Source organism: Leucoraja erinacea, chromosome 6 (assembly GCF_028641065.1).
Source record: "Leucoraja erinacea ecotype New England chromosome 6, Leri_hhj_1, whole genome shotgun sequence".
Lineage (NCBI taxonomy): Eukaryota > Metazoa > Chordata > Chondrichthyes > Rajiformes > Rajidae > Leucoraja > Leucoraja erinaceus.
This window is the reverse complement of record NC_073382.1, coordinates 87,573,415-87,600,535: the sequence shown is the minus strand read 5'-3', so window position 1 is coordinate 87,600,535 and position 27,121 is coordinate 87,573,415. Positions and strand designations below refer to the sequence as shown.

Below are 27,121 nucleotides of genomic sequence, written 5' to 3'. Positions count from 1 at the left end.
AGTACTTGCACTCCCTCCGGAAATGCCGACGGAAATCTGGAGGGGAATGTCCTCAACGGTTTAGCGACCCAGTCAAGAGGTTCAGCCCCTTCCCGAGCGTTTAACGGCACTGGGCTGTACTCGCTGGAGTTTAGAAGGATGAGGGGGGGAACTCATTGAAACGTACAGAATAGTGAAAGACTCGGATAGAGTGGATGTTGAGAGGATGTTACCACTAGTGAGAGAGTCCAGGACTAGAGGTCACAGCCTCAGAATTAAAGGACGATCTTTTAGAAAGGAGATGAGGAGGAATTTCTTTAGTCAGAGGGTGGTGAATCTGCGGAATTCTTTGCCACACACGGCTGTGGAGGCCAAGTCAGTGGATACTTTTAAGGCAGAGATGGATAGATTCTTGTTTAGTACGGGTGTCAGAGGTTATGGGGAGAAGGCAGGAGAATGGGGTTGGGAGGGAAAGATAGATCAGCCATGATTGAATTGCAGAGTACTGCAGATAGACTATGTCATGTTGTCACTTGCGGGCGGAGCACCAAGGCAAATTCCTTGTATGTGAATACTTGGCCAATAAACTTATTCATTCACTCATTCATGGGCCGAATGGCCTTATTCTACCATCTCGTATGATCTTTGCGAAGGGACAGGTGAACTCTCGGCGCTGGGAAATGAGACGGAGGGAGGAACGACAAGCAACATGGAGACACAACAAACAAGGCACAATGATAGTGGGGACCACTACTCACTTTTGCAGGATGAAGATACCCACCACGATGGTGACGGATATGATGTCTGACGCAACCCAGAGCGTTAGATACTCATCCGGTTGCTGCGGGAAGGAAAATGAGTCGCGTTACATCTCTGCGGTTGAACAAAGCCGGAGCGGACAGTTCAGTTGAAGATAGACGCTAAAAGCTGCAGTAACTCAGCGGGACAGGCAGCACCTCCGGAGAGAAGGAGTGGGTGACGCTTCATGTTGTGACCATTCTTCATACAGTTGAGTTTAGTTTAGAGATACAGATCGGAAACAGGTCCCTTCGGCCCACCGGGTCCGCGCCGACCAGCGATCCCCGCACACTAACGCTGTCTTGCACGCACTCGGGATGATATACATTGCGCACAAGCCAATTAACCTACAAACCTGTACGTCTTTGGAGTGCGGGAGGAAACCAAAGGTCTCGGAGAAAATCCACACAGGTCACGGGGAGAACGTGCAAACTCCGTACAGACAGCACCCGTAGTCGGGGTCGAACCCGGGTCTCTGGCGCTGTAAGTCAGCAACTCTACTGCTGCGCCACCATGCCAATAAACAATAGACAGGTGCAGGAGTAGGCCATTCGGCCCTTCGAGCCAGCACTGCCATTCAATGTGATCATGGCTGATCATCCCCAATCAGTACCCCGTTCCTGCCTTCTCCCCATATCCCCTGACTCCGCTATTTTTAAGAGCCCTATCTAGCTCTCTCTTGAAAGCATCCAGAGAACCGGCCTCCACCGCCCTCTGAGGCAGAGAATTCCACAGACTTGTGCCGCACCACATTACTGGAGTATATCTTGCACTAAACATTAATCCCTTCATCCTGTATCTGTACACTGTGGATGCCTTGATTGTAATTACTGTATAGTCTTTTCACTGTACCTCGGTACAAGTTGACAATAAACTGAACTAAACAAAACCAAACTAAATTAAACCAGACCAAACTAAAGTAAACTCCGTCTACAAGGAATAAAGTCCTAGGCTGCTCAACTTCTCCTCAGAGCTCAGCCCCTCGAATCATCAGGAATAGGAGTAGAATTAGGCCATTCGGCCCATCAAGTCTACTCCGTCATTCAATCATGGTGTGGTGTGGCGGTGCCTAACGGCAGCGGCTCGACTGCAGTCCGTCTGTCTTTTTTTTAATTTTTGTCTCATTAAATGTATGTGTTGATTCTAGGTTTTATTATGTTTTTAGCTGTGTACATGTGGGGGGTGGGGTGGGGGAAACCGTTAGTCTCTTCCCTGTACAGGGGGACGCGACTTTTTCCCTGTCGGGTCTCCGGTGTCGTTGGGCCTAACATCGTGGAGCTGGTGACGGCCTCCAACAGGAACCAAGCTGGGGGCTCCAGTCGCGGATCCTGCGGACTTGCCATCGTGGGGCTGGCCGACTTCGGAACGGGAAGAGCCGTGGTGGCGCGCGGCTGTGACCCGACTTCGGAGGCTTCGGAGGTTCCGGCCGCAGGCCCTGTGGACAGGAACATCGGGAGCTCGCGGGTCCCTGGTGGGAGACCGCTTTTCAGAGCTCCCGCAACAGCAACTTCTCCCACCAGAATCGCGGGGTTTAAATGACTCTGAGCCGGGGCCTAACATCGCCCGGCGCGGATTAAACGGCCACGAGACTTACCATTGCCCGCCGGGGGCTTTAACATCGTGAGCCCCAGTCGCCTCGACGCTGCAGTTGGACTGCTAGACCGCGGGAGAAGAACTAAGGGAAGAGATAAGACTTTTGCCTTCCATCACAGTGAGGAGGCGTTGGAGATCCACTGTGATGGATGTTTGTGTAAATTGTGTTAAGTGTGTGTTTTGGGTTTTTTTGTAATGTTGAGACTGTAGAGAATGCAATTTCGTTCAAACCAAGTTGTTTGAATGACAATAAAAGGCATTCTATGCTATTCTGTCTCTCCCTCCGAACCCCATTCTCCAGCCTTCTCCCCATAACCCCTGGCACTGGAGTCCTGGCAACATTCTCGTAAATCTTCTCTGCACCCTTTCCAGCCGAACAACATCTTTCCAACACAGGATGACCTCCCATCTACCTCAATAGAGAACCACGGGCTATCCTTAATCGGTCTTTACTGGACTTTATCTTGCACTAAACATTATTCCCTTCATTCTGTTGCTGTACACGGCTTCTGTACACGGTCTCCAGTGGGAACGTGCCGTTTCGGGCGCTCCAAGTGTGTTTGACCGTCCCGACGTCAGAGTTTGGAGCATCCCGACGAGAGGGCCTGTACGTCCGGCCGTCTGTAGCGGCGACTACGGAGGGTTCATGGCCCCGACCATGGGTGAACAAAGGAGGAGGACTGCCTGAACTATGTTGCCTTCCACCACAGTGAAGAATGCTGTGGTGGATGTTTGTGTTCAATCTTATTGTGTATTGTGTGTTCTTTTTCAGTGTGTCGCTGCTGGCAAATTCATTTCACTGCACCTTCGGGTGCATGTGACGAATACAATTGACTTTGACTTTGACTTGGTTTTTCCGCTGCCTGGATAGCGCACAACAAAGCAGCTTTTGACTGTTCCTCAGTAAACGTGACAATAATTGGCGTACAAGATGACCTCTACAAAGACGTGCAGGTTTTTAGGTTTCATTGGCTTGATAAATGTAAAATTGGCCAGTTCAAAATTGTCCAACTTCCAGTATAGTCCCCGGTGGACTCTTCGGAAGGTGCAAGATCCAAAAATAAACTCTACACCTCAAAATTACACCTCAAAATATGAATATTCTGTCTAAATATTGATTTCTCTCACTTCAGGTAGCCCCGGCATTCCCTCTCTCTCTCTATCCCTTCCCCACCCAAGCCGCACCAGCCTCTCGTTCTCACCCAACAAACAGCGAACAATGTCCTGTTTCCTTTATCATCGTGACTTTTTTGCACATCTTTCATTCATCGTTGTCGATCTCTCCACATCACCCTCTATATCTCTTTTTCCCTTATCCCGAACCAGTCTGAAGAAGGGTCTCGACCCGAAACATCACCCAGTCCTTCTCTCCAGAGGTGCTGCCCGTCACGCTGAGTTACTCCAGCTTTTTGTGTCTATCTTCACCTTAAAAATGAAACCTTAAAAATTAACAAAGTACAGAGGAGATTTACTAGAATGTTGCCTGGGTTTCAGCAACTAAGTTACAGAGAAAGGTTGAACAAGTTAGGTCTTTATTCTTTGGAGCGCAGGAGGTTAAGTGGGGACTTGATAGAGGTATTTAAAATGATGAGAGGGATAGACAGAGTTGACGTGGATAAGCTTTTCCCACTGAGAGTAGGGAAGAATCAAACAAGAGGACATGATTTGAGAATTAAGGGACAGAAGATAGGGGCAACATGAGGGGGAACTTCTTTACTCGGAGAGTGGTAGCTGTGTGGAATGAGCTTCCAGTGGAAGTGGTGGAGGCAGGTTCGTTTTTATCATTTAAAAATAAATTGGATAGGCATATGGACGGGAAAGGAATGGAGGATTATGGTCTGAGTGCAGGTAGATGGGACTAGGTGAGAGTAAGTGTTCGGCACGGACTAGAAGGGCTGAGATGGCCTGTTTCCGTGCTGTAATTATTATATGGTTATATGTTGCTCGTTTAAGCCAAAATTAAAGATTGGTAGGTTTATCATTGTCATATGTACCGAGGTACAATGAAAAGCTATGTATTGCACCCTATCCAAACAGATCAGATAATACTAGACATAAATACAAGTGAGGCAGCATCTATGGAGCGAAGGAATAGGCGACGTTTAGGGTCGAGACCCGAAACGTCGCCTGTTCCTTCGCTCCATAGATGCTGCCTCACCTGCATTTTTGTCTACCTTCGGATATTTGCAGCATCTGCAGTTCCTTCTTAAACTCCAAATAAATACATTCGACTCAAATTCAAGTACAATAGGTGGAGCAAAGGGGAAGATACAGAGTGCAGGATATAGTTCTCAGCATTGTAGCACATCAGTTCCACAGACAAAGTCCAATGTCCGCAATGGGCTAGAGGTGAATCGGACAGCACCCTAGCTTATGGAAGGGCCGTTCAGAAACCTGATGGCAGAGGGGAAGAATTGATTCCTGGGTGTGGTGGTGCGTGCTTTCAAGCTTCTGTACCTTCTGCTGACGGGGACATGCTAGACGCAAATGCAGTCAAGTCAAACACAAGTCTAAGCGGCACGGTAGCGCAGCGGTAGAGTTGCTGCATCGCAGCGCCAGAGACCCGGGTTCCATCCTGACTACGGGCGCTGTCCATCCGGAGTTTGCACGTTCTCCCCGTGACCAGCGTGGGTTTTCTCCAAGATCTCCGGTTTCCTCCCACACTCTCAAGACGCGCAGGTTTGTAGGCTAATTGGCTCGGTGTATGTGTGTGTGGCCAATTCTGGAGTATGGTGTACAATTTTGGTCGCCAAATTATAGGAAAGATGTCAACAAAATGGAGAGAGTAAAGAGGAGGTTTACTAGAATGTTGCCTGGGTTTCAACAACTATGTTACAGAGAAAGGTTGAACAAGTTAGGTCTTTATTCTTTGGAGCGCAGAAGGTTAAGGGGGGCCTTGATAGAGGTCTTTAAAATGATGAGAGGGATAGACGTGGATAAGCTTTTCCCACCGAGAGTAGGGAAGATTCAAACAAGAGGACATGACTTGAGAATTAAGGGACAGAAGTTTAGGGGTAACATGAGGGGGAACTTCTTTACTCAGAGAGTGGTAGCTGTGTGGAATGAGCTTCCAGTGGAGGTGGTGGAGGCAGGTTCGATTTTATAATTTAAAAATAAATTGGATAGGTATATGGACGGGAAAGGAATGGAGGGCTATGGTCTGAGTGCAGGTAGATGGGACTAGGGGAGAATAAGTGTTCGGCACGGACTAGAAGGGCCAAGATGGCCTGTTTCCGTGCTGTAATTGTTATATATGGTTAATCCTTAAACTAAAGTTAACATAAACTAAACCTCAAAACCAAACCAAAATGAAGCCAGCCCAAGCCTAAACTCACCATCATCCAGTTGGGAGACTGTACTTTGCTAAGGAGCTGACAGGCATCGGAGGTGACAGACTGGACGCCCGCACACCACAGCACAGACAGCAGCCAGGGCTCGTTCACCAGGTACACATTGGTGCTGATGTTCCTCGATGCGTAGTCCCTGCAGGCAAACGTGAGACATTGAATGAACGCAGAACAATCACAACTTGGGGCGGCACGGTGGCGCAGCGGGTAGAGCTGCTGCCTCACAGCGCCAGGGACCTCAGCCTCGGGTGCGCTGGTGTCTAGAATGTCATTAAAAAAACAGCAGAAACCCGTTGATACCAAAGATAGACTCAAAATGCTGGAGCAACTCAGCGGGTCTGGCAGCATCTCTGGAGAAAATGGATAGGTCACATTTTGGGTTGGGACCGGAAGGAACTATGAAGGAAGACCCCCAACCCGACACGTCACCCATACATGGTCTGCCTGACCCGCTGAGTTACTCCAGCAGTTTGTGCCTTCTACATGCTGTTATAGTTCCTGCTATAGAACTTGATGTACCTGTTCCATATACCCACCGCCCTCTGTGTGAAGATTGCCCCTCATGATTCTATTTAATCGTTCCCCTCTCAATTTAAGCCTCGGTGGAGCATCGGTAGAGATGCTGCCTCACAGCACCAGAGACCCCTCTTCGATTCTGACCATGGGTGCTGTCTGCACGGAGTTTGCACGTTCTCCCCGTGACAGTATGGGATTTCTCCAGTTTCCTCCCACACCCCAAAGATGGGAAGAGTTGCAGGTTAATCGGCTTAGAAACATGGAAACATGGACAACAGGTGCAGTAGTAGGCCATTCGGCCCTTCGTGCCAGCACCGCCATTCAATGCGATCATGGCTCATCATCTCCAATCAGAATTCCACAGACTCACAACTCTCCGTGAGAAAAAGTGTTTTCTCGTCTCTGTTCTGAATGGCTTGCCCCTTATTCTTAACCTGTGGCCCCTGGTTCTGGACTCCCCCAACAACGGGAACATGTTTCCTGCCTCTAGCGAGTCCAAACACTTAATAATCTTAGGTAGACAAAAATGCTAGAGAAACTCAGCGTGTGAGGCAGCATCTATGGAGCGAAAGAAATAGGGCCGAATGGCCTACTCCTGCACCTATTGTCTATTGACTCAGCTATCTTTAAGAGCCCTATCGAGCTCTCTCTTCAAAGTATCCAGAGAACCGGCCTCCACCGCCCTCTGAGGCAGAGAATTCCACAGACTCACAACTCTCTGTTGAGAGGGAAAGATTGATCAGCCATGATTTAATGGCGGAGTAGACTCGATGAGCTGAATGGCCTAATTCTGTTTATGAGAAGAGGAGGAATTTCTTTAGTCAACGGGTGGTGAATCTGTGGAATCCATTGCCCCAGACGGCGGTGGAGGCCAAGTCAATGGATATTTTGAAAGTGGAGTTTGACAGATTCTTGGTGAGGAAGTGTGTCAGGGGTTCTGGGGAGAATGAGGTGGGAAACAAAAATTGATCGTGATGGGACGGTGGAGTAGACTTGTTGGGCCGAATGGCCTAATTCTGCTCCGAGAATCAGTGCATGGAAAAAGGCCGTTCGGCCCAACTTGCCCACACGGGCCAACATGTCCCATCTGCACGAGTCCCACCTGCCTGCGTTTGGCCCAGGTCCCTCCAAACCAGTCCTATCCATGGACCTATGCATTAGTGTCCATGACGCGTGCGATGGGTGGAGGGGCTCAAATTGATGGCGTAATGGCGTAAATGATTTGACCAGAATTAGGCCATTTGGCCCATCAAGTCTACTCTGCCATTCAATCATGGCTGATCTATCTCCCCACCCTAACCCCATTCTCCTGCCTTCTCCCCGTAACCCCTGACACCCGTACTAATCAAGAACCTATCTATCTCTGCCTTAAAAATATCCATTGACTTGGCCTCCACCGCCTTCTGTGGCAAAGAATCCCACAGATTCACCACCCTCTGATTGAAGACATTCCTCCTCATCTCCTTCCTAAAGGAACATCCTTTAACTCTGAGGCTGTGACCTCTGGTCCTAGACTCTCCCACTAGTGGAAACAGGGAAACATAAGAAATAGGTGCAGGAGTAGGCCATTCGGCCCTTCGAGCCAACACCGCCATTCAATATGATCATGGCTGATCATCCAAAATCAATACCCCGTTCCTGCTTTCTCCCCATATCCCCTGACTCTGCTATTTTTAAGAGCCCTATCTAGCTCTCTCTTGAAAGCATCCAGAGAACCGGCCTCCACCGCCCTCTGAGGCAGAGAATTCCACAGACAGTTTCAGACTGAAGAAGGGTCTCGACCCGAAACGTCGCCCATTCCTTCTCTCCAGAGATGCTGCCTCACCGCTGAGTTACTCCAGAATGTTGTGTCTACCCTCAAGACTGCTGTATGTTTCTATTAGATATCCTCTCATCCTTCCGAACATACGCATACAGGTGCAGCAGGCAGTGAAGAAAGCGAATGGTATGTTAGCAGTCATAGCAAAAGGATTTGAGTATAGGAGCAGGGAGATTCTACTGCAGTTGTACAGGGTATTGGTGAGACCACACCTGGAGTATTGTGTACAGTTTTGGTCTCCTAATCTGAGGAAGGACATTCTTGCCATAGAGGGAGTAGAGACTGATTCCTGGGATGTCAGGACTTTCATATGAAGAAAGACTGGATAGACTCGGCTTGTACTCGCTAGAATTTAGAAGATTGAGGGGGAATCTTATAGAAACTTACAAAATTCTTAAGGGGTTGGACAGGTTAGATGCAGGAAGATTGTTCCCGATGTTGGGGAAGTCCAGGGCAAGGGGATCACAGTTTAAGGATAAGGGGGAAATCCTTTAGGACCGAGATGAGAAAAACATGTTTTTTCACACAGAGAGTGGTGAATCTGTGGAACTCTCTGCCACAGAAGGTAGTTGAGGTCAGTTCATTGGCTATATTTAAGAGGGAGTTAGATGTGGCCCTCGTGGCTAAAGGGATCAGGGGGTATGGAGAGAAGGCAGGGATGGGATACTGAGTTGGATGATCAGCCATGATCATATTGAATGGTGGTGCAGGCTCGAAGTGCTGAATGGCCTACTCCTGCACCTATTTTCTATGTTTCTATGTTTCTATAAGCCCAGTGGATCGGTCTCCACATCGACTCTGTCCAAGCCCAGTGCATTACCGCATCTGATCGGCGTTAATCCTGTTATAGCGTAGGTTGAGCCCGGCAAACCCTTGGCTGCGCAGTTCCGTGGCGTTGAGCTTGAGCGAGGAAACCTGCTGGAAACTCGGGGCGATGTGTCGAACCAGCCACCTCTCCGCTCCCGGCAGCCACTTCACCTGAAACACACGGTCACAACAAGACATCTCGTTACCAGAAACGCCTGCCAATCCACCCGCACGGCACGCTGCCTCACGGCGCCAGAGACCCGGGTTCGATCCCGACCACGGGCGCAGTCCGTACGGAGTTTGCACGTTCTCCCCGTGACCCGCGTGGATTTTCTCCGAGACCTTCGGTTTCCTCCAACACTCCACAAAGACGTGCAGGTTTGTAGGTCAATTGGCTTGGAGTAAATGTAAATTGCCGCTGGCGTGTGTAGGGTAGTCCAATTGGCTTGAGATATATACTTACTGTGTAAAATTGTCCCCAGTGTGTGCAGGATAGCGTTTAAACCCCTGTCCCACTGTACGAGTTCATTCCAAGAGCTCTCCCGAGTTTGCCCTGATTTGAACTCGGAGATTTACGGTAATGGCCACTCGTCGGTACTCGAGGCTCTCGTGGACAGTTTTCAACATGTTGAAAAATCTTCACGAGTCTAACCGTGCTTACCTGCCGTTAACGAGTCTGCTGCCATTAGCGGTACGAGACGCTAAGAGACGTCCCCGAGCTCCGACGTACCCGCTATGTTCATTCTCCGTGCTTACCATGAATTTGATTTTTTTTAAACTCGGGAGAGCTCTCGGAATGAACTCGTACCGTGGGACAGGGCTATTAGTGTGTGGGGATCGCTGGTCGGCCTGGACTCGGTGGGCCGAAGGGCCTGCTTCCGCGCTGTAACCCGCTAACTACCCAGTTCTTCAGCCCAAAGGATAGGAATGGAATTTCAAAATGGAATGAACATGTCTAGTATCGTCAGAGTATGGTGTCCAGCTGTGGGAAATATGTCGTCAAGCTGGATAGGGTTGAGTGGGCTGCGAATATTCCTTGGAGCGCAGGAGGATGAGGGGTGATTTTATAGAGGCGTACAAAATCACGAGAGGAATAGATCAGGTGCACGCACAGAGTCTCTTTCCCAGAGTAGGGGAATCGAGGACCAGAAGACACAGGTTTAAGGTGAGGGGGGAAAGTTTTCATAGGAACCCGAGGGGTAACTTTTTCACACAAAGGGTGGTGGGTGTATGGAACAAGCTGCCAGAGGAGGTAGTTGTGGCAGGGACTATCGCAAAGTAAGAAACATTCAGAAAGGTACATGGATTGGAAGAATTTGGAGGGATATGGGCCAAATGGTTTTGTATACCTCTGTAAGATCACTCCTATCGGATGGGCCAAATTGCCTAATTCTGCTCAGAGGAGATTTATGAACCTGTGAGTTCAGTTTCAGTTTATTGTCCCGTGTACTGAGGTACAGTGAAAAGCTTTTTGTTGCGTGCTAACCAGTCAGCGGAAAGACAATACATGATTATAATCGAGCCGTCCACAGTGTACAGATACATGATCAGGAAATGACCAAGGTAAAGCCAGTAAAGACCGATCAAGGATAGTCCGAGGGTCACCAAACAGGTAGATAGTAGTTCAGGACCGCTCTCTAGTTGTGGTAGTACGATTCAGTTACCTGACAACAGCTGGGAAGAAACTGTCCCTGAATCTGGAGCTGTGCCTTTTCACACTTCTGCCTGACCCTAAGAAAGATGCTGGAAAAATCGATGGTAGACAAAAATGCTGGAGAAACTCAGTGGGTGAGGCAGCATCTATGGAGCGAAGGAATAGGCAACGCCTCGACCCGAAACGTCACCTATTCCTACGCTCCGTAGATGCTGCCTCACCCGCTGAGTTTCTCCAGCATTTATGTCTACCTAATGTGCTTAGGGTGGTGTTAATGTGTGGGGATCGCTAGTCGGGGTACGGAGTTTGTACATTCTCCGGGATCTCCGTGTTTTCTCCGGGTGCTCTGGTTTAATTGCACACCACAAAGACGTACTGGTTTGTCAAGTGTCCCGTGTGTGTGTGTGTGTGTGTGTGTGTGTGTGTGTGTGTGTGTGTGTGTGTGTGTGTGTGTGTGTGTGTGTGTGTGTGTGTGTGTGTGTGTGTGTGTGTGTGTGTGTGTGTGTGTGTGTGTGTGTGTGTGTGTGTGTGTGTGTGTGTGTGTGTGTGTGTGTGTGTGTGTGTGTGTGCGCGCATGTTGGTGTGTGTGCGCGCATGTGTGTGTGTGCGTGCGTGCATGTGTGCGTGCTTGCATGCGTGTGTTAGTGTGTGTGTGTGCGTGTGGATCACTGGTATTAGTTTACTTTAGAAATACAGCGTGGAAAAAGGCCCTCATCTTTAAGAGCCCTATCTAGCTCTCTCTCGAAAGTATCCAGAGAACCGGCCTCCACCGCCCTCTGAGGCAGAGAATTCCACAGACTCACAACTGTCTGTGTGAAGAAGTGTTTCCTCGTCTCCGTTTTAAATGGCTTATCCTACACCCACTAGGGAGAAGTTTTACATTTACCAAGCCAATTAACCTTCAAACCTGTACGTCTTTGGAGTGCGGGAGGAAACCGAAGATCTCGGATGAAAACCCACGCAGGTCGCGGGGAGAACGTACAAACTCCGTTCAGACAGCGCCCGTAGTCGGGATCGAACCCGGGTCTCCGGCGCTGCATTCGCTGTAAGGCGAACGGCTCGGTGGGCCGACGGGGCCCGTTCCCGCGCCGTATCTCTAAACTAAACCCGGCACATCAAGGGTGAGGATCGGCGCCTGGCGCAAGCTCACCAGCTGGTGGGGGATGCCCGAGTGGAAGATGGCATCCAGGGTGACGTTGAGCCAGGTGGAGCGGTAGGGGTGCCCGGCAGGCGGGCGACACAGGTCCACCATGACCGACAGGTTCCGCCGCACCGCCAGCTGCAGCACGTCCGCCAGCCGGCACAGCGACTGGTTCAGGGCCTCCTCCATCTCCTTCCCCGACAACTCCCTCACCGTCCAGAACGGATCTTCCTACAGGGAAAAGATTCACACTGTCAAAGGCCGAACTCGATAAGCCCCCGTCCCACTGTACGAGGTAATTCCCCGAGATCTCCCGAGTTTCCCCCTGATCCGAACTCGGAGAATGTCCGTAGCGGGTCCGCAGGAGCTTGTGGATGTCTGGTAGCGGCTCGTAATGCTAACGCTAGGTACTCGGGAAATCCGTTATCTCGTGACATTTTTTCATCCCTCCAAAAAAATGTCCACGGGTAAAAGAATACTCGTGAAGAACAAAATTGTTACCTTTTACTGGTACGAGCCGCTACGAGACATCCACGAACTCCTACTGACCCGCTACGGACATTCTCCGAGTTTGAATCGGGGGAAAACTCGGGAGAACAAGTGAATTGCCTCGTTCAGTGGGACAGTGGGTTTAACATGGGAGAGAGACAATGCAGTCCATGAGATCGATAGACAACAGGTGCAGGAGTAGGCCATTCGAGCCAGCACCGCCATTCAATGTGATCATGGCTGATCATCCCCAATCAGTACCCCATTCCTGCCTTCTCCCCATATCCCCTGACTCCGCTATCTTTAAGAGCAGAGTGAGGGGACATGGGGAGAAGGCGGGAAGGGGTACTGATTGGGGATGATCAGTACCCCGGTAAGTTTCAGTAAGTTTCAGTGAGCGGCTATGAAAAGTGTAACGACACAACAAGAAGAAGGTCCCCCCTCATCCTCATAAACTCCAGCGCATACAGGCCCAGTGCCATCTATTGTTTACCATGTGTTGATCCACTCATTCCTGGAATCATTCCCCTCTTCTGGACCCTCTTCTGGACCCTCTCCAGAGCCATCACATCCTTCCTCAGATACGGTGCCCAAAATTCCTCACAGTTCTCGACCAGCGCCTTATCGAGCCTCAGCATTACATCCCTGTTTTTGGATTCTTAAAGCCCCCTGTCCCACTTAGGAGACCTAAACAGCAACCTCTGTCAAGTCAAGTTTATTTGTCACATACACATACGAGATGTGCAGTGAAACGAAAGTGGCAATGCTCGCGGACTTTTGTGCAAAAGACAACAACAAAACAACCAAACAAATTATAAACACAATCATAAAGCACATGTTCTTTTACATAATAAATAATGGAAGGAAAAACGTTCTGTAGAGTTAGTCCCTGGTGAGAAAGGCGTTTACAGTCCGAATTGCCTCTGGGAAGAAACTCCTTCTCAACCTCTCCATTCTCACCGCATGGCAACGGAGGCGTTTGCCTGACCGTGGCAGCTGGAACAGTCCATTGCAGGGGTGGAAGGGGTCTCCCATGATTTTATTTGCTCAGGAGTTGCACCTCCTGTTGTATAGTTCCTGCAGTGGGGCGAGTGAAGTTCCCATAGTGCGTTCGGCCGAACGCAGTACTCTCTGCAGAGCCTTCTTGTCCTTGGCAGAGCAATTCCCAAACCAGAGGGTAATGTTTCCGGACAAGATGCTTTCCACCGCCGCTGCGTAGAAGCACTGGAGGATCCTCGGAGACACTCTGAATTTCCTCAATTGCCTGAGGTGGTAAAGGCTCTGGTGACCCCTTAGGCTCTGGTGACCTTGCCCGCCACCCAAGGTTTCCATCCAAGGTTTTGGTCACTCTCCCCTAATGGTCGAAGGTGGTTTTTGCATGGTCGAGGCTTCATCTAGGTTGCTGCTATTTTTTTCATCTTGATTAAAACGGCCTTGGCTAAAAATAGGTTGCCGTTTTAAAAATCGATCATTTTTCAGTCACAGGTCTAGTCGAAGCTGGTTTTCGTCATAGTCGAGGAAGGTTTTCAACACATGCGTGGGAGGTGGTAGGAAGTTGAAAGGTCACCTCCACCTTGTTTTTTTTTGGGTTGCGGGCAAGGTCTCCAGAGGTTGCTGTTTAGGTCTCCTAAGTGGGACAGGGCCTTTACAGTCCTCATGAAATAAATGCTAGCATTGCGCTTGCCTTCCTTACTGCCGACTTGGTTTGCAAGTGAACTTTGTGGGTATCAATAGACAATAGACAATAGGTGCAGGAGTAGGCCATTCGGCCCTTCAATGTGATCATGGCTGATCATCCCCAATCAGTACCCCGTTCCTACCTTCTCCCCATATCCACTGACTCCGCTACCTTTAAGAGCCCTATCTAGCTCTCTCTTGAAAGCATCCAGAGAACCTGCCTCCACCGCCCTCTGAGGCAGAGAATTCCACAGACTCACAACTCTCTGTGAGAAAACGTGTTTCCTCGTCTCCGTTCTAAATGGCTTACTCCTTTTTCTTAAACTGTGTGGCCCCTGGTTCTGGACTCCCCCAACAGCGGGAACATGTTTCCTGCATCTAGCATGTACAAGCCCTCAATAATCTTATATGTTCCAATGTTTCAATGAGATCCCCTGCAGCAGTGACACACGTCTCTTTGCGCCCCCTGTCCACATTCACACCGTCCAAGGCTTTCATGGTCAGGTGACCCACCCCCCACCTCCCCCACACACAGTCCTTGGGCCTCCACCCACCTGATAGAACCAGCGGCCAGCGTTGAGCTCCTTCAGGTCTGTCCAGTTGAAGTTGGCGGCGTTGTCCAAGGCTCGGTCGCGGAAGACCTCCTCCACGTTGGTGGTCCTCCGCAGCGTGGTGTCGTGCATGACAAACGCAACCCCGTCGTAACTGAAACAGTCCATATTGTCACGTAAACCAACAACAGTGGCGCCACCTGATGGTCAGCCCACGTGCGGCCGAACCCTCGTCAGTGCTTTACTGTGGCCAGGGGTGTCACGTGGTTTACGTGGGGATGCCCCTCCATTTATTCTCTGGAGCGCAGAAGGTTAAGGGGGGACTTGATAGAGGTCTTTAAAATGATGAGAGGGATAGACAGAGTTGACGTGGATCAGCTGTTCCCACTGAGAGTAGGGAAGATTCAAACAAGAGGACATGACTTGAGAATTAAGGGACAGAAGTTTAGGGGTAACATGAGGGGGAACTTCTTTACTCAGAGAGTGGTAGCGGTGTGGAATGAGCTTCCAGTGGAAGTGGTGGAGGCAGGTTCGTTGGTATCATTTAAAAATAAATTGGATAGGTATATGGATGGGAAAGGAATGGAGGGTTATGGTATGAGTGCAGGCAGGATGGGACTAGGGGAAAATAAGTGTTCGGCACGGACTTGTAGGGTCGAGATGGCCTGTTTCCCTCTCCCATATCAACTCCTGTTTGTCAGCTATAAAAACCTGGATGCAACATAATTTCCTCAAACTCAACAGCGATAAGACAGAATTCCTCCTCATAGGCTCCAAAGCCACACTCAGCAAAATCAATAACCCCACTCTCACCATCGATGGCACCACTGTCTCCCCATCTCCCCAGGCCCGCAACCTTGGCGTGAATCTTTGATTCCACCCTCTCCCTTGAGCCTCACATCCACCATGTCATTAAAACCTCCTTCTTTCATCTACGCAACATCGCCAAACTCAGACCCTCTCTCACGCCGCCCGCTGCTGAAAGACTCATCCATGCCTTCATCTCCTCCCGACTGAACTATTGCAACTCACTTCTCCTTGGCATCAGCTCCACCTACATCAACCGACTCCAACTGGTCCAGAACGCAGCCGCCCGACTCATCACCCACACCAAATCCTGGCATCACATCACTCCAGTCCTCAAACAACTTCACTGGCTTCCCATCTCCCACCGGATCACCTACAAAATCCTGATCCTCACCTACAAAGATCTCCACCATCTGGCCTCCCCATATCTCACTGACCTCCTCTCCCCCTACCAACCTTCACGGTCCCTCAGATCCACATCAGTCGGTCTCCTCTCCATCCACAAGTCCAACCTCCGCAGTTTTGGGGACAGAGCCTTCTCCAGGGCAGCTCCCAGGCTCTGGAACTCCCTCCCCCAACTGATCCGCAATTCCGTGTCCCTCACCATCTTCCAGTCCCGCCTCAAGACCCATCTCTTCACCTCTGCCTATCCTTAGCCCCACGTCCCCCTCCCTTTTCATCTTTGCATTAATTGCCTCATATTGTGTTTTGTATTGAATTCTGTATTTACTTTGTGTACTAGTCATGTCTCTACTATTTATTTAATTCCCCTTACATGTTTTTCCTCTACCTGCTAAATTTTTGTAAGGTGTCCTTGAGACTCTTGAAAGGCGCCCATAAATAAAATGTATTATTATTATTATCATTAATTGTTATATGGTTATATGGTTATATGGGTTAAGGGGGAGAGTCCTGCTGCATCAGCAGATCCTACCTTGAGTTCACCAGTCGACAGCAAAGATCCTATAGCTAGCAAGATAGATCACTCGATGAAAAAGACGTAGTACGGTCATGGGCAGATTCACGGGTAATTTTCGGCCCCATTTCCGTAACCGGCTTCCGTCTCCGCACCAAAGATCCCGTAGCGGAGCAACGATAACTAGTGCGGAGACGGAAGCCGGTCATGGAGACATCCTCGTAAAAATAAAAGTTATTTGGGAAAAATCTTCTCCTCATTTTCAGAATTTTAATTTATTAACACAAACTGTTCCCCTGCAACGTTGATTACAGTGCGAGTCGGGTCGGGTCGGGTCCGGTTACTGAAATGGATGAAACAAAGGCCCACGTTCCGCTCCGTTGCGTACTACACTTCAGCCCATTGCATTTAGCAGCAGTGGTCTATCTTGCTCCGCTATAGGATCTTTGGTCAACAGGTAGCTGAGCTCGAGTCAATGCCCTTGCTCAGCAGCAGCAGCAGCAGCAGCAGCAGCAACTCAGAATGTTAGGGTGCCAAACTTGCATGTACACCAACCATTTAACATCTGAATAAAGCATGGTACCACTACAACAGAACAATTACATTCTTGCAGGTAGACAAAAATGCTGGAGAAACTCAGCGGGTTAGGCAGCATCTATGGAGCTGAGGAAATAGGCAACGTTTCAGGTCGAGACCCTTCTTCAGTCTCAACCCAAAACGTCACCTATTTCCTTCGCTCCATAGATGCTGCCTCACCCGCTGAGTTTCTCCAGCATTTTTGTCTACCTAAGATCTTATAGAGGTTTATACACAGAATAAAGGTCTTACAGAGGTGTATACATGGATTCAAGCCCTCGCCTGCCCAACCTCTCCCTGTAGCCCAGACGTGTGTGGGTGCACAGGGTCCCAGATCACAATAGACAACAGGTGCAGGAGGAGGCCATTCGGCCCTTCGAGCCAGCACCGCCATTCAATGTGATCATGGCTGATCATCCCCAATCAGTACCCCGTTCCTGCCTTCTCCCCATATCCCCTGACTCCGCTATCTTTAAGAGCCCTATCTAGCTCTCTCATGAAAATATCCAGAGAACCGGCCTCCACCACCCTCTGAGGCTGAGAATTCCACAGACTCTCAACTCTCTGTGAGAAAAAGTGTTTCCTCATCTCCGTTCTAAATGGCTCACCCCTTATTCTTAAACTGTGGCCCCCAACATCGCGAACATGTTTCCTGCCTGACACAAATAGAGAATGGAACGGCTGGGCTTGTACACTCTGGAGTTTAGAAGGATGAGAGGGGATCTCATTGAAACATATAAGATTGTAAACGTTTTGGACACGCTAGAGGCAGGAAACATGTTCCCGATGTTGGGGGAGTCCAGAACCAGGGGCCACACTGTTTAAGAATCAGGAGCAAGCCATTTAGAACGGAGACGAGGAAACACTTTTTCACACAGAAAGTGGTGAGTCTGTGGAATTCTCTGCCTCCCGGGAATTAACCTTGTAAACCTACGCTGCTCTCCTTCAATAGCAAGAATGTCCTTCCTCAAATTAGGGGACCAAAACTGCACCCAATACTCCAGGTGTGGTCTCACTAGGGCCCTGTACAACTACAGAAGGAACTCTTTGCTCCTATACTGGACTCCTCTTGTTATGAAGGCCAATACTTTCTTCACTGCGTTTCTTCACGTGTCACCAACAAGCGTTTACCCCGTGCCAGCCGCGGGAGCTGCAGAACCCACCTGATGGTCACGTTGACAAAGAAGCCGTCGGCGCGCTCCTCCACCGCCCTCTGGAAGGACATCAGCGTGTTCTCTGGGGCGAGCTGGGGGGGGAGGGGAAAGGGACAGGACATGTCAGGTAGAGGAAGGAACTGCAGATGTCGGTTGAAACCAAAGAAGACACAATATAGAAACATAGAAACATAGAAATTAGGTGCAGGAGTTGGCCATTCGGCCCTTCGAGCCTGCACCGCCATTCAACATGATCATGGCTGATCATCCAACTCAGTATCCCGTACCTGCCTTCTCTCCATGCCCCCTGATCCCCTTAGCCACAAGGGCCACATCTAACTCCCTCTTAAATATAGCCAATGAACTGGCCTCAACTACCCTCTGTGGCAGAGAGTTCCAAAGATTCACCACTCTCTGTGTGAAAAAAGTTCTTCTCATCTCAGTTTTAAAGGATTTCCCCCTTATCCTTAAGCTGTGACCCCTTGTCCTGGACTTCCCCAACATCGGGAACAATCTTCCTGCATCTAGCCTGTCCAACCCCTTAAGAATTTTGTAAGTTTCTATAAGATCCCCTCTCAGTCTCTTAAATTCTAGAGAGTATAAACCAAGTCTATCCAGTCTTTCTTCATAAGACAGTCCTGACATCCCAGGAATCAGTCTGGTGAACCTTCTCTGCACTCAATCTATGGCAAGAAAGTCCTTCCTCAGATTAGGAGACCAAAACTGTACGCAATATTCTAGGTGTGGTCTCACCAAGACCCTGTACAACTGCGGTAGAACCTCCCTGCTCCTATACTCAAATCCTTTTGCTATGAAAGGGACAGGACATGTCAGGTAGACATATGCTGGAGTTCCGACGCAATGGAACTTTATTTCCCCCGGGGGGGAATTTATCTGCCAACAGTCATAAAAACACAAAATACAGGAAACATGGAGGGGAGAAGAGGGGGGTGGCTGATCAACGATTGTCCAAGGGTCACCAATTTGGAAGATAGTGGCTCAGCATTGCTCTCTGGTTGTGGGAGGATGGACACAGTTTAAGGATAAGGGGGAAATCTTTTAGGACCAAGATGCGGAAGACATTTCTCACACAGAGAGTGGAGAATCTCTGGAATTCTCTGCCGCAGAAGGTAGTTGAGGCCAGTTTATTGGCTATACTTAAGAGGGAGTTAGATGTGGCCCTTGTGGGTAAGGGGATCAGAGGGTATGGAGAGAAGGCAGGTACGGGATACTGAGTTGGATGATCAGCCATGATCATATTGAATGGCGGTGCAGGCTCGAAGGGCCGAATGGCCTACTCCTGCACCTATTGTCTATGTTTCTATATTCAGTTGCCTGATAACAGCCGGGAAGGAACTGTCACTGAATCTGGAGGTGTGCGTGTGTTTTCACACATCTGCACCTCTTGCCGGAAGGGAGGGTGGAGAAGAGGGAGTGACCGGGGGTGAGACTGGCCCTTGATGATGCCGCTGGCCTTGCCGAGGCAGCGTGAGGTGTAGATGGAGTCAATGGAAGGGAGGTTGGTTTGTGCGATGGTCTGGGCTGCGTCTACAGTTCTCTGCGATTTCTTGCGGTCTTGGATGGAGCCCATTGCGGACATTGGATTTAGTCTGGGGAACTGATGCGCTACAACGCTGAGAACTATATTCCCCTTTGCTCTTCCGGATGTGCACTTTGAGTTTAGAGATACAGCGCAGAATCGGACCCTACAGCCCACCGAGTCCACGCCGACCAGCGATCCCCGCTCATTAACACTGTCCCACACACACACATTAGGGACAATTTACACACACATACACCGAGCCAATTAGCCTACAAACCTGCGCGTCTTGGGAATGTGGGAGTCAACCGGAGATCTTGGAGAAAACCCACGCAGGTCACGGGGAGAACGTGCAAACTCCGGATGGACAGCGCCCGTAGTCAGGATGGAACCCAGGTCTCTGGCGCTGCGATGCAGCAACTCTACCGCTGCGCTACCGTGCCGCTTAGACTTGCGTTTGCCTTGACTGCATTTGCGTCTAGCATGTCCCCGTCAGCAGAAGGTACAGAAGCTTGAAAGCGCGCACCACCACACCCAGGAATCAATTCTTCCCCTCTGCCATCAGGTTTCTGAACGGCCCTTCCATAAGCTAGGGTGCTGTCCGATTCACCTCTAGCCCATTGCGGACATTGGACTTTGTCTGTGGAACTGATGTGCTACAATGCTGAGAACTATATCCTGCACTCTGTATCTTCCCCTTTGCTCCACCTATTGTACTTGAATTTGACTCGAATGTATTTATGTGGAGTTTAAGAAGGAACTGCAGATGCTGGAAATATCCGAAGGTAGACAAAAATGCAGGTGAGGCAGCATCTATGGAGAAGGAACTCGCGACGTTTCGGGTCTCGACCCTAAACGTCGCCTATTCCTTCGCTCCATAGATGCTGCCGCACCTGTATTTATGTCTAGTATTATCTGATCTGTTTGGATAGCATGCCTGTACCTGTGACAATGATAAACCTACCATTCTTTAATTTTGGCTTAAACGAGCAACATATAACCATATAACAATTACAGCACGGAAACAGGCCATCTCGGCCCTTCTAGTCCGTGCCGAACACTTACTCTCACCTAGTCCCATCTACCTGCACTCAGACCATAACCCTCCATTCCTTTCCCATCCATATACCTATCCAATTTATTTTTAAATAATAAAATCGAACCTGCCTCCACCACTTCCACTGGAAGCTCATTCCACACAGCTACCACTCTCTGAGTAAAGAAGTTCCCCCTCATGTTACCCCTAAACTTCTGTCCTTTAAATCTCAAATCATGTCCTCTTGTTTGAATCTTCCCTACTCTCAATGGAAAAAGCTTATCCACATCGAAATGGTTTTAGTAACTCTGTCTATCCCTCTCATCATTTTAAAGACCTCTATCAAGTCCCCCTTAACCTTCTGTGCTCCAAAGAATAAAGACATAACTTGTTCAACCTTTCTCTGTAACTTAGTTGTTGAAACCCAGTCAACATTCTAGTAAATCTCCTCTGCACTCTCTCTATTTTGTTGACATCTTTCCTATAAATTGGCGACCAAAACTGTACACCATACTCCAGATTTGGCCTCACCAATGCCTTGTAGAATTTTAACATTACATCCCAACTTCTATACTCAATGTTCTGATTTATAAAGGCCAGCACACCAAAAGCTTTCTTTACCACCCTATCTACATGAGATTCCACCTTCAGGGAACAATGCACAGTTATCCCTAGATCCCTCTGTTCAACTGCATTCCTCAATTCACTACCATTTACCATGTACGTCCTATTTTGATTTGTCCTGCCAAGATGTAGCACCTCACACTTATCAACATTAAACTCCATCTGCCATCTTTCAGCCCACTCTTCCAACTGGCCTAAATCTCTCTGTAGACTTTGAAAATCTACTTCATTATCCACAACACCACCTATCTTAGTATCATCTGCATACTTACTAATCCAATTTACCACACCATCATCCAGATCATTGATGTATATGACAAACAACAGTGGACCCAACACAGATCCCCGAGACCCCACTAGTCACTGGCCTCCAACCTGACAAACAGCCATCCACCATTACTCTCTGGCATCTCCCATTCAGCCACTGTTGAATCCATCTTGCTACTCCACCATTAATACCCAACAATTGAACCTTCTTAACCAACCTTCCATGTGGAACCTTATCAAAGGCCTTACTGAAGTCCATATAGACAACATCCACCACTTTACCCTCATCAATTTCCCTAGTAACCTCTTCAAAAAATTCAAGAAACTTAGTCAAACATGGCCTTCCAGGCACAAATCCATGTTGACTATTCCTAATCAGACCCTGTATATCCAGATGCTTATATATATTATCTCTAAGTATCCTTTCCATTAATTTGCCCACCACTGACGTCAAAGTAACAGGTCTATAATTGCTAGGTTTACTCTTAGACCCCTTTTTAAACAATGGAACAACATGCGCAGTACTCCAAATCTCCGGCACCATTCCCATTTCTAATGACATTTGAAATATTTCTGTCATAGCCCCTGCTATTTCTACACTAACTTCCCTCAATGTCCTAGGGAATATCCTGTCAGGACCTGGAGACTTATCCACTTTTATATTTGTCAAAAGTGTCAGTACTTCCTCTTCTTTGATCCTCATAGTTTCCATAGCTACTCTACTTGTTTCCCTTACCTCACATAATTCAATATCCTTCTCCTTGGTGAATACCGAAGAAAATAAATTGTTCAATATCTCTCCCATCTCTTTTGGCTCTGCAGTTAGCTGTCCACTCTGTCTCTCTAATGGACCAATTTTATCCCTCGTTATCCTTTTGCTATTAATATAGCTGTAGAAACCCTTTGGATTTATTTTCACCTTACTTGCCAAAGCAACCTCATATCTTCTTTTAGCTTTTCTAATGTCTTTCTTAAGATTCTTTTTACATTCTTTATTGTTTAAACACTTCCAAGATATTTAGACAGGTACGTGGATAAGAAATGTTTTGGGGAATGTGGGCCAAAGCTGGCCATGTGAGAGCACTTTTGTCAACATCGGCATCGGCAAGATCGGCAAGATCAGGCCGAATTCTGTAGAGTTGCTGCCTCACAGCGCCAGAGACCCAGGTTCGATCCTGACTACAGGTGCCGTCTGTACGGAGTTTGAACGTTCTCCCTGTGACCGCGTGGGTTTTCTCCGGGTGCTCCGGTTTCCTCCCACATTCCAAAGACTCACGGGTTTGTAGGTTAAATGGCTTGTGTTAATTGCAAACTGTCCCTAGTGTGTGTAGGGTGTTAGTGTACAGGTTGATCACTGGATAACACGGACTCTGTGGGCTGAAGGGACTGTTTTTCTCCGCTGTATCAGCTTAGCTCTTTGAGCTAAAGGAATCAAAGGACATGGGGGAAAAAGCAGGAAATTGGTACTGATTTTAGAAGATCAGCCATGATCATATTGAATGGTGGCCGATTGGGAAAGGGGGAGATGCAGCGAGACCTGGGTGTCATGGTACACCAGTCATTGAAGGTAGGCATGCAGGTGCAGCAGGCAGTAAAGAAAGCGAATGGTATGTTAGCTTTCATTGCAAAAGGATTTGAGTATAGGAGCAGGGAGGTTCTACTGCAGTTGTACAGGGTCTTGGTGAGACCACACCTGGAGTATTGCGTACAGTTTTGGTCTCCAAATCTGAGGAAGGACATTATTGCCATAGAGGGAGTGCAGAGACGGTTCACCAGACTGATTCCTGGATGTCATGACTGTCTTATGAAGAAAGACTGGATAGACTTGGTTTATACTCTCTAGAATTTAGGAGATTGAGAGGGGATCTTATAGAAACTTACAAAATTCTTAAGGGGTTTGGACAGGCTAGATGCAGGAAGATTGTTCCCGATGTTAGGGAAGTCCAGGACAAGGGGTCACAGCTTAAGGATAAGGGGGAAATCCTTTAAAACCGAGATGAGAAGAACTTTTTTCACACAGAGAGTGGTGAATCTCTGGAACTCTCTGCCACAGAGGGTAGTTGAGGCCAGTTCATTGGCTATATTTAAGAGGGAGTTAGATGTGGCCCTTGTGGCTAAGGGGATCAGGGGGTATGGAGAGAAGGCAGGTACGGGATACTGAGGTGGATGATCAGCCATGATCATATTGAATGGCGGTGCTGGCTCGAAGAGCCGAATGGCCTACTCCTGCAACTATTTTTCTATGCAACTATTTTTCTATGTTTCTATGTTTCTAAGTCTAAAGTCAATATGTTCCAGTCAAACTCAAGTACAATAGGTAGACCAAAGTCTCGATAACTCAGTGGGATCAGGCAGCATCTCAGGAGGACATGGTTAGGTGACGTGTCGGGTTGGGACCTTTCTTCAGACTCGGAGTCAGACCCTAAACGTCCACCCATTCCTTCTCTCCAGAGATGCTGCCTGTCCCGCTGAGTTACTCCAGCATTGTGTGTCTATCGTAGGTAGACAAAAATGCTGGAGAAACTCAGCGGGTGAGGCAGCATCTATGGAGCAAAGGAAATAGGCAACGTTTTGGGTGGAAACCCTTCTTCAGACTGATGTGAGGGTGGGGGGGGGGGGGGGGGGCGGGAAGAAGAAAGGAAGAGGAGGAGCCAGTGGGCTGAGGGGGAGCTGAGAAGGGGATGAGAAAGCAGGGACTACCTGAAATTGGAGAAGTCAATGTTCATACCGCTGGGGTGTAAACTACCCAAGCGGAATATGAGGTGCTGCTCCTCCAATTTGCGGTGGGACTCACTCTGGCCATGGAGGAGGCCCAGGACAGAAAGGTCGGATTGGGAATGGGAGGGGGAGTTGAAGTGCTGAGCCACCGGGAGATCAGGTTGGTTATTGCGAACCGAGCGGAGGTGTTGGGCGAAGCGATCGCCAAGCCTGCGCTTGGTCTCACCGATGTAGATCAGCTGACACCTAGAGCAGCGGATGCAATAGATGAGGTTGGAGGAGGTGCAGGTGAACCTCTGCCTCACCTGGAACGACTGCTTGGGTCCTTGAATGGAGTCAAGGGGGGAGGTAAAAGCGACAAGTGTAGCATCTTTGGATTTAGGAGGGATCTCACTGTCTTGCTGCTGCCACCCAGTGTCCAAACATCAACCCACACCTCAATGCTCAAAGACAAGGTTTGAAATCACTTGCAATACTCGCCATGTCCAGTTGGTGGCAGAAGATGTAATGCAAACATGAAATATTTTCCACGCTATAATCTCTGCTAATGCCACAATTGCCCGATCTGTTTATGCTTCCACTGAATTTAATTATTTATTGCATATCTCACAGGGCGGTGAAAATGGATCTTTGCATCATTCTGTGGCTGAAGTGGGAGCTTTGCTGTATTTAATCTGTGTTTAGAGTCACTGAGTGATGCAGCATGGAAACAGGCCCTTCAGCCCGACTTGCCCACACCGACCAACATGCCCCATCTGCACCCGTCCCACCTGCCTGCGTTTGGCCCATATCCCACTAAACCTTTCCCATCCATGTACCTGTCTAAATGTCTTTTAAATGTCACAGAACCTGCAGTTCGTTCCATACACTGTGTGGAAAAAGTTACCCCTCAGGTTACAATAGACAATAGATGCAGGAGTAGGTCATTCGGCCCTTCGAGCCAGCACCGCCATTCAATGTGATCATGGCTAATCATCCAAAATCAGTACCCTGTTCCTGCTTTTTCCCCATATCCCGTGATTCCGTTAGCCCTAAGAGCTAAATCCAATTCTCAGTTGAAAACATCCAGTGTATTTGGCCTCCACTGCCTTCTGTGGAAGAGAATTCCACAGATTCACAACTCTCTGCGTGAAAACGTTTTTCCTCATCTCCGTTTCAAATGGCCGACCCCTTATTCTTAAACTGTGGCCCCTGGTTCTGGACTCCCCCAACATCGGGAACATGTTTCCTGCCTCTAGTGCGTCCAAACCCTTAATAATCTTATATGTTTCAATAAGATCCCCTCTCTTCCTTTTAAACTCCAGAGTGTACAAGCCCAGCCGCTCCATTCTCTCAGCATACGACAGTCCCGCCATCCCGGGAATTAATCTTGTGAACCTACGCTGCACTCCCTCAATAGCAAGAATGTCCTTCCTCAAATTAGGGGGCTACTCCTGCACCTATTGTCTATTGTCTAAGCTTTCAGAGCCCGAAGTCCCTAGTGTGTGGGAAGGAACTGCAGATGCTGGTTTAAAGGGAAGGTAGTCACAAAATGCTGGAGTAACTCAGCGTGACAGGCAGCATCTCTGGAGAGAAGGAATGGGTGACGTTTCTGGGTCGAGACCCTTCTTCAGACACTCTATGTGTGTATTACCCTGAGAGATTGTGTGTGTGTGTGTGTGTGTGTAGGGAGTTTCACTCTGTGACTGACACTAGCTGAGGCTGAAGCAGAACAAGTCCGTGCCTCCACTGGCAACACTGCATCAGGATAACGGCTTCTCTAGTTACGGAGACATTCCAGCTACTGGCTTCTTGCCCACAGGTAATAGGCATTAAAAATAGAACCCAGCCTCTCTCAACCCCAGGGGGAGGGGGGAACAGCTGAGAGGCAGCGGAGACGTGATACTATTTTTGCAGGAAGTGTTTAAAGTGTTGCCTATTCCCTCAGTGGGAATGCGCGAATGCCTGGTTTAGTTTGGAGAAACAGCACGGAAACAGGCCCTTCGGCCCGTCGAGTCCGCGCCGCCCAGCGATCCCCGCACACTAACACTGCCCCGTACACTAACACACCAGGGACAATTTTTACGCCAAGCCCATTAACCTACAAACCTGCACGTCTTCGGAGTGTGGGAGGAAACCGGAGCACCCGGAGAAAACCCACACAGGTCACGGGGAGAACGAACAAACTCCGCAAAGACAGCACCCGTAGTTGGGATCGAACCCGGGCCTCTGGCGCTGTGAGGCGGCAACTCTACCGCTGCGCCACCATGCTGCCCCCTACATGCTGGAGTTTAGAAGGATGAGGGGGGGACCTCATTGAAAATGACCAAATAGTGAAAGGCCCGGATAGAGTGGATGTGGAGAGGATGTTTCCACTAGTGGGAGAGTCTAGGACCAGAGGTCACAGTCTCAGAATTAAAGGACGTTCCTTTAGGAAGGAGATGAGGAGGAACTTCTTTAGCCAGAGGGTGGTGAATCTGTGGAACTCATTGCCACAGAGGGCAGTGGAGGCCAAGTCAGTGGATATTTTTTAAGGCAGAGATTGATAGATTCTTGATTAGTACAGGTGTCAGGGGTTATGGGGGGAAGGCAGGAGAATGGGGTTGAGAGGGGAAGATGGTCAGTGTGGCCTGACCCTTATGCACCAAGTTACTGAAAAGTGAGCAGTCTATTCCTTTAGACTTTAGAGATAAAATGTGGAAACAACAGGCCCTTCAGCCCACTGAGTCCGTGCCGACCAGCGATACACTAGATGTATCCTACACACTAGGGCAGGGGTCGGCAACTTGCGGCCCCTGGGCCGAATGCGGCCCGTAACCCAAAAATCATCCCGTAATCGCCCGGCCCGCCGAGCGCCACCGAGCGCGGCGCAAGCTCTGTCTCTACCGCATCCTGCGCAAAGCCGCTGACACGGCTGCCCGCCCGCGCACCTTCCGTGAACACGCTTAAGAAAGAACTGCAGATGCTGCGAAAATCGAAGGTCGACAAAAACGTTGGAGAAACTCTCAGCGGGTGAGACATGCGAGGATTGCACGAGGCTGCCTCACCCGCTGAGTTTCTCCGGCATCTTGTGTCGACCTTCCGTGAACACGTGATTTGACGCCTGCCATCTGGGGCAGGATCCGTGTGTACA

General features: G+C 49.0%; 1 protein-coding gene across 2 annotated transcripts in view; it reads right to left on the bottom strand.

The window, feature by feature from the left end:
- The window catches only part of gdpd5b (glycerophosphodiester phosphodiesterase domain containing 5b), a 167,377-nt gene that overhangs the window by 11,628 nt on the left and 128,628 nt on the right, over positions 1-27,121 (bottom strand). For both annotated transcript variants that reach the window (XM_055637551.1, XM_055637552.1), the window contains exons 9-14: positions 17,834-17,916; positions 14,375-14,525; positions 11,664-11,885; positions 8,873-9,030; positions 5,706-5,853; positions 738-820 (exon numbers count right to left, since the gene is read on the bottom strand). In XM_055637551.1, coding sequence (XP_055493526.1) covers positions 738-820; positions 5,706-5,853; positions 8,873-9,030; positions 11,664-11,885; positions 14,375-14,525; positions 17,834-17,916 — 845 coding nt within the window. The remainder of the gene's footprint in view (positions 1-737; positions 821-5,705; positions 5,854-8,872; positions 9,031-11,663; positions 11,886-14,374; positions 14,526-17,833; positions 17,917-27,121) is intronic.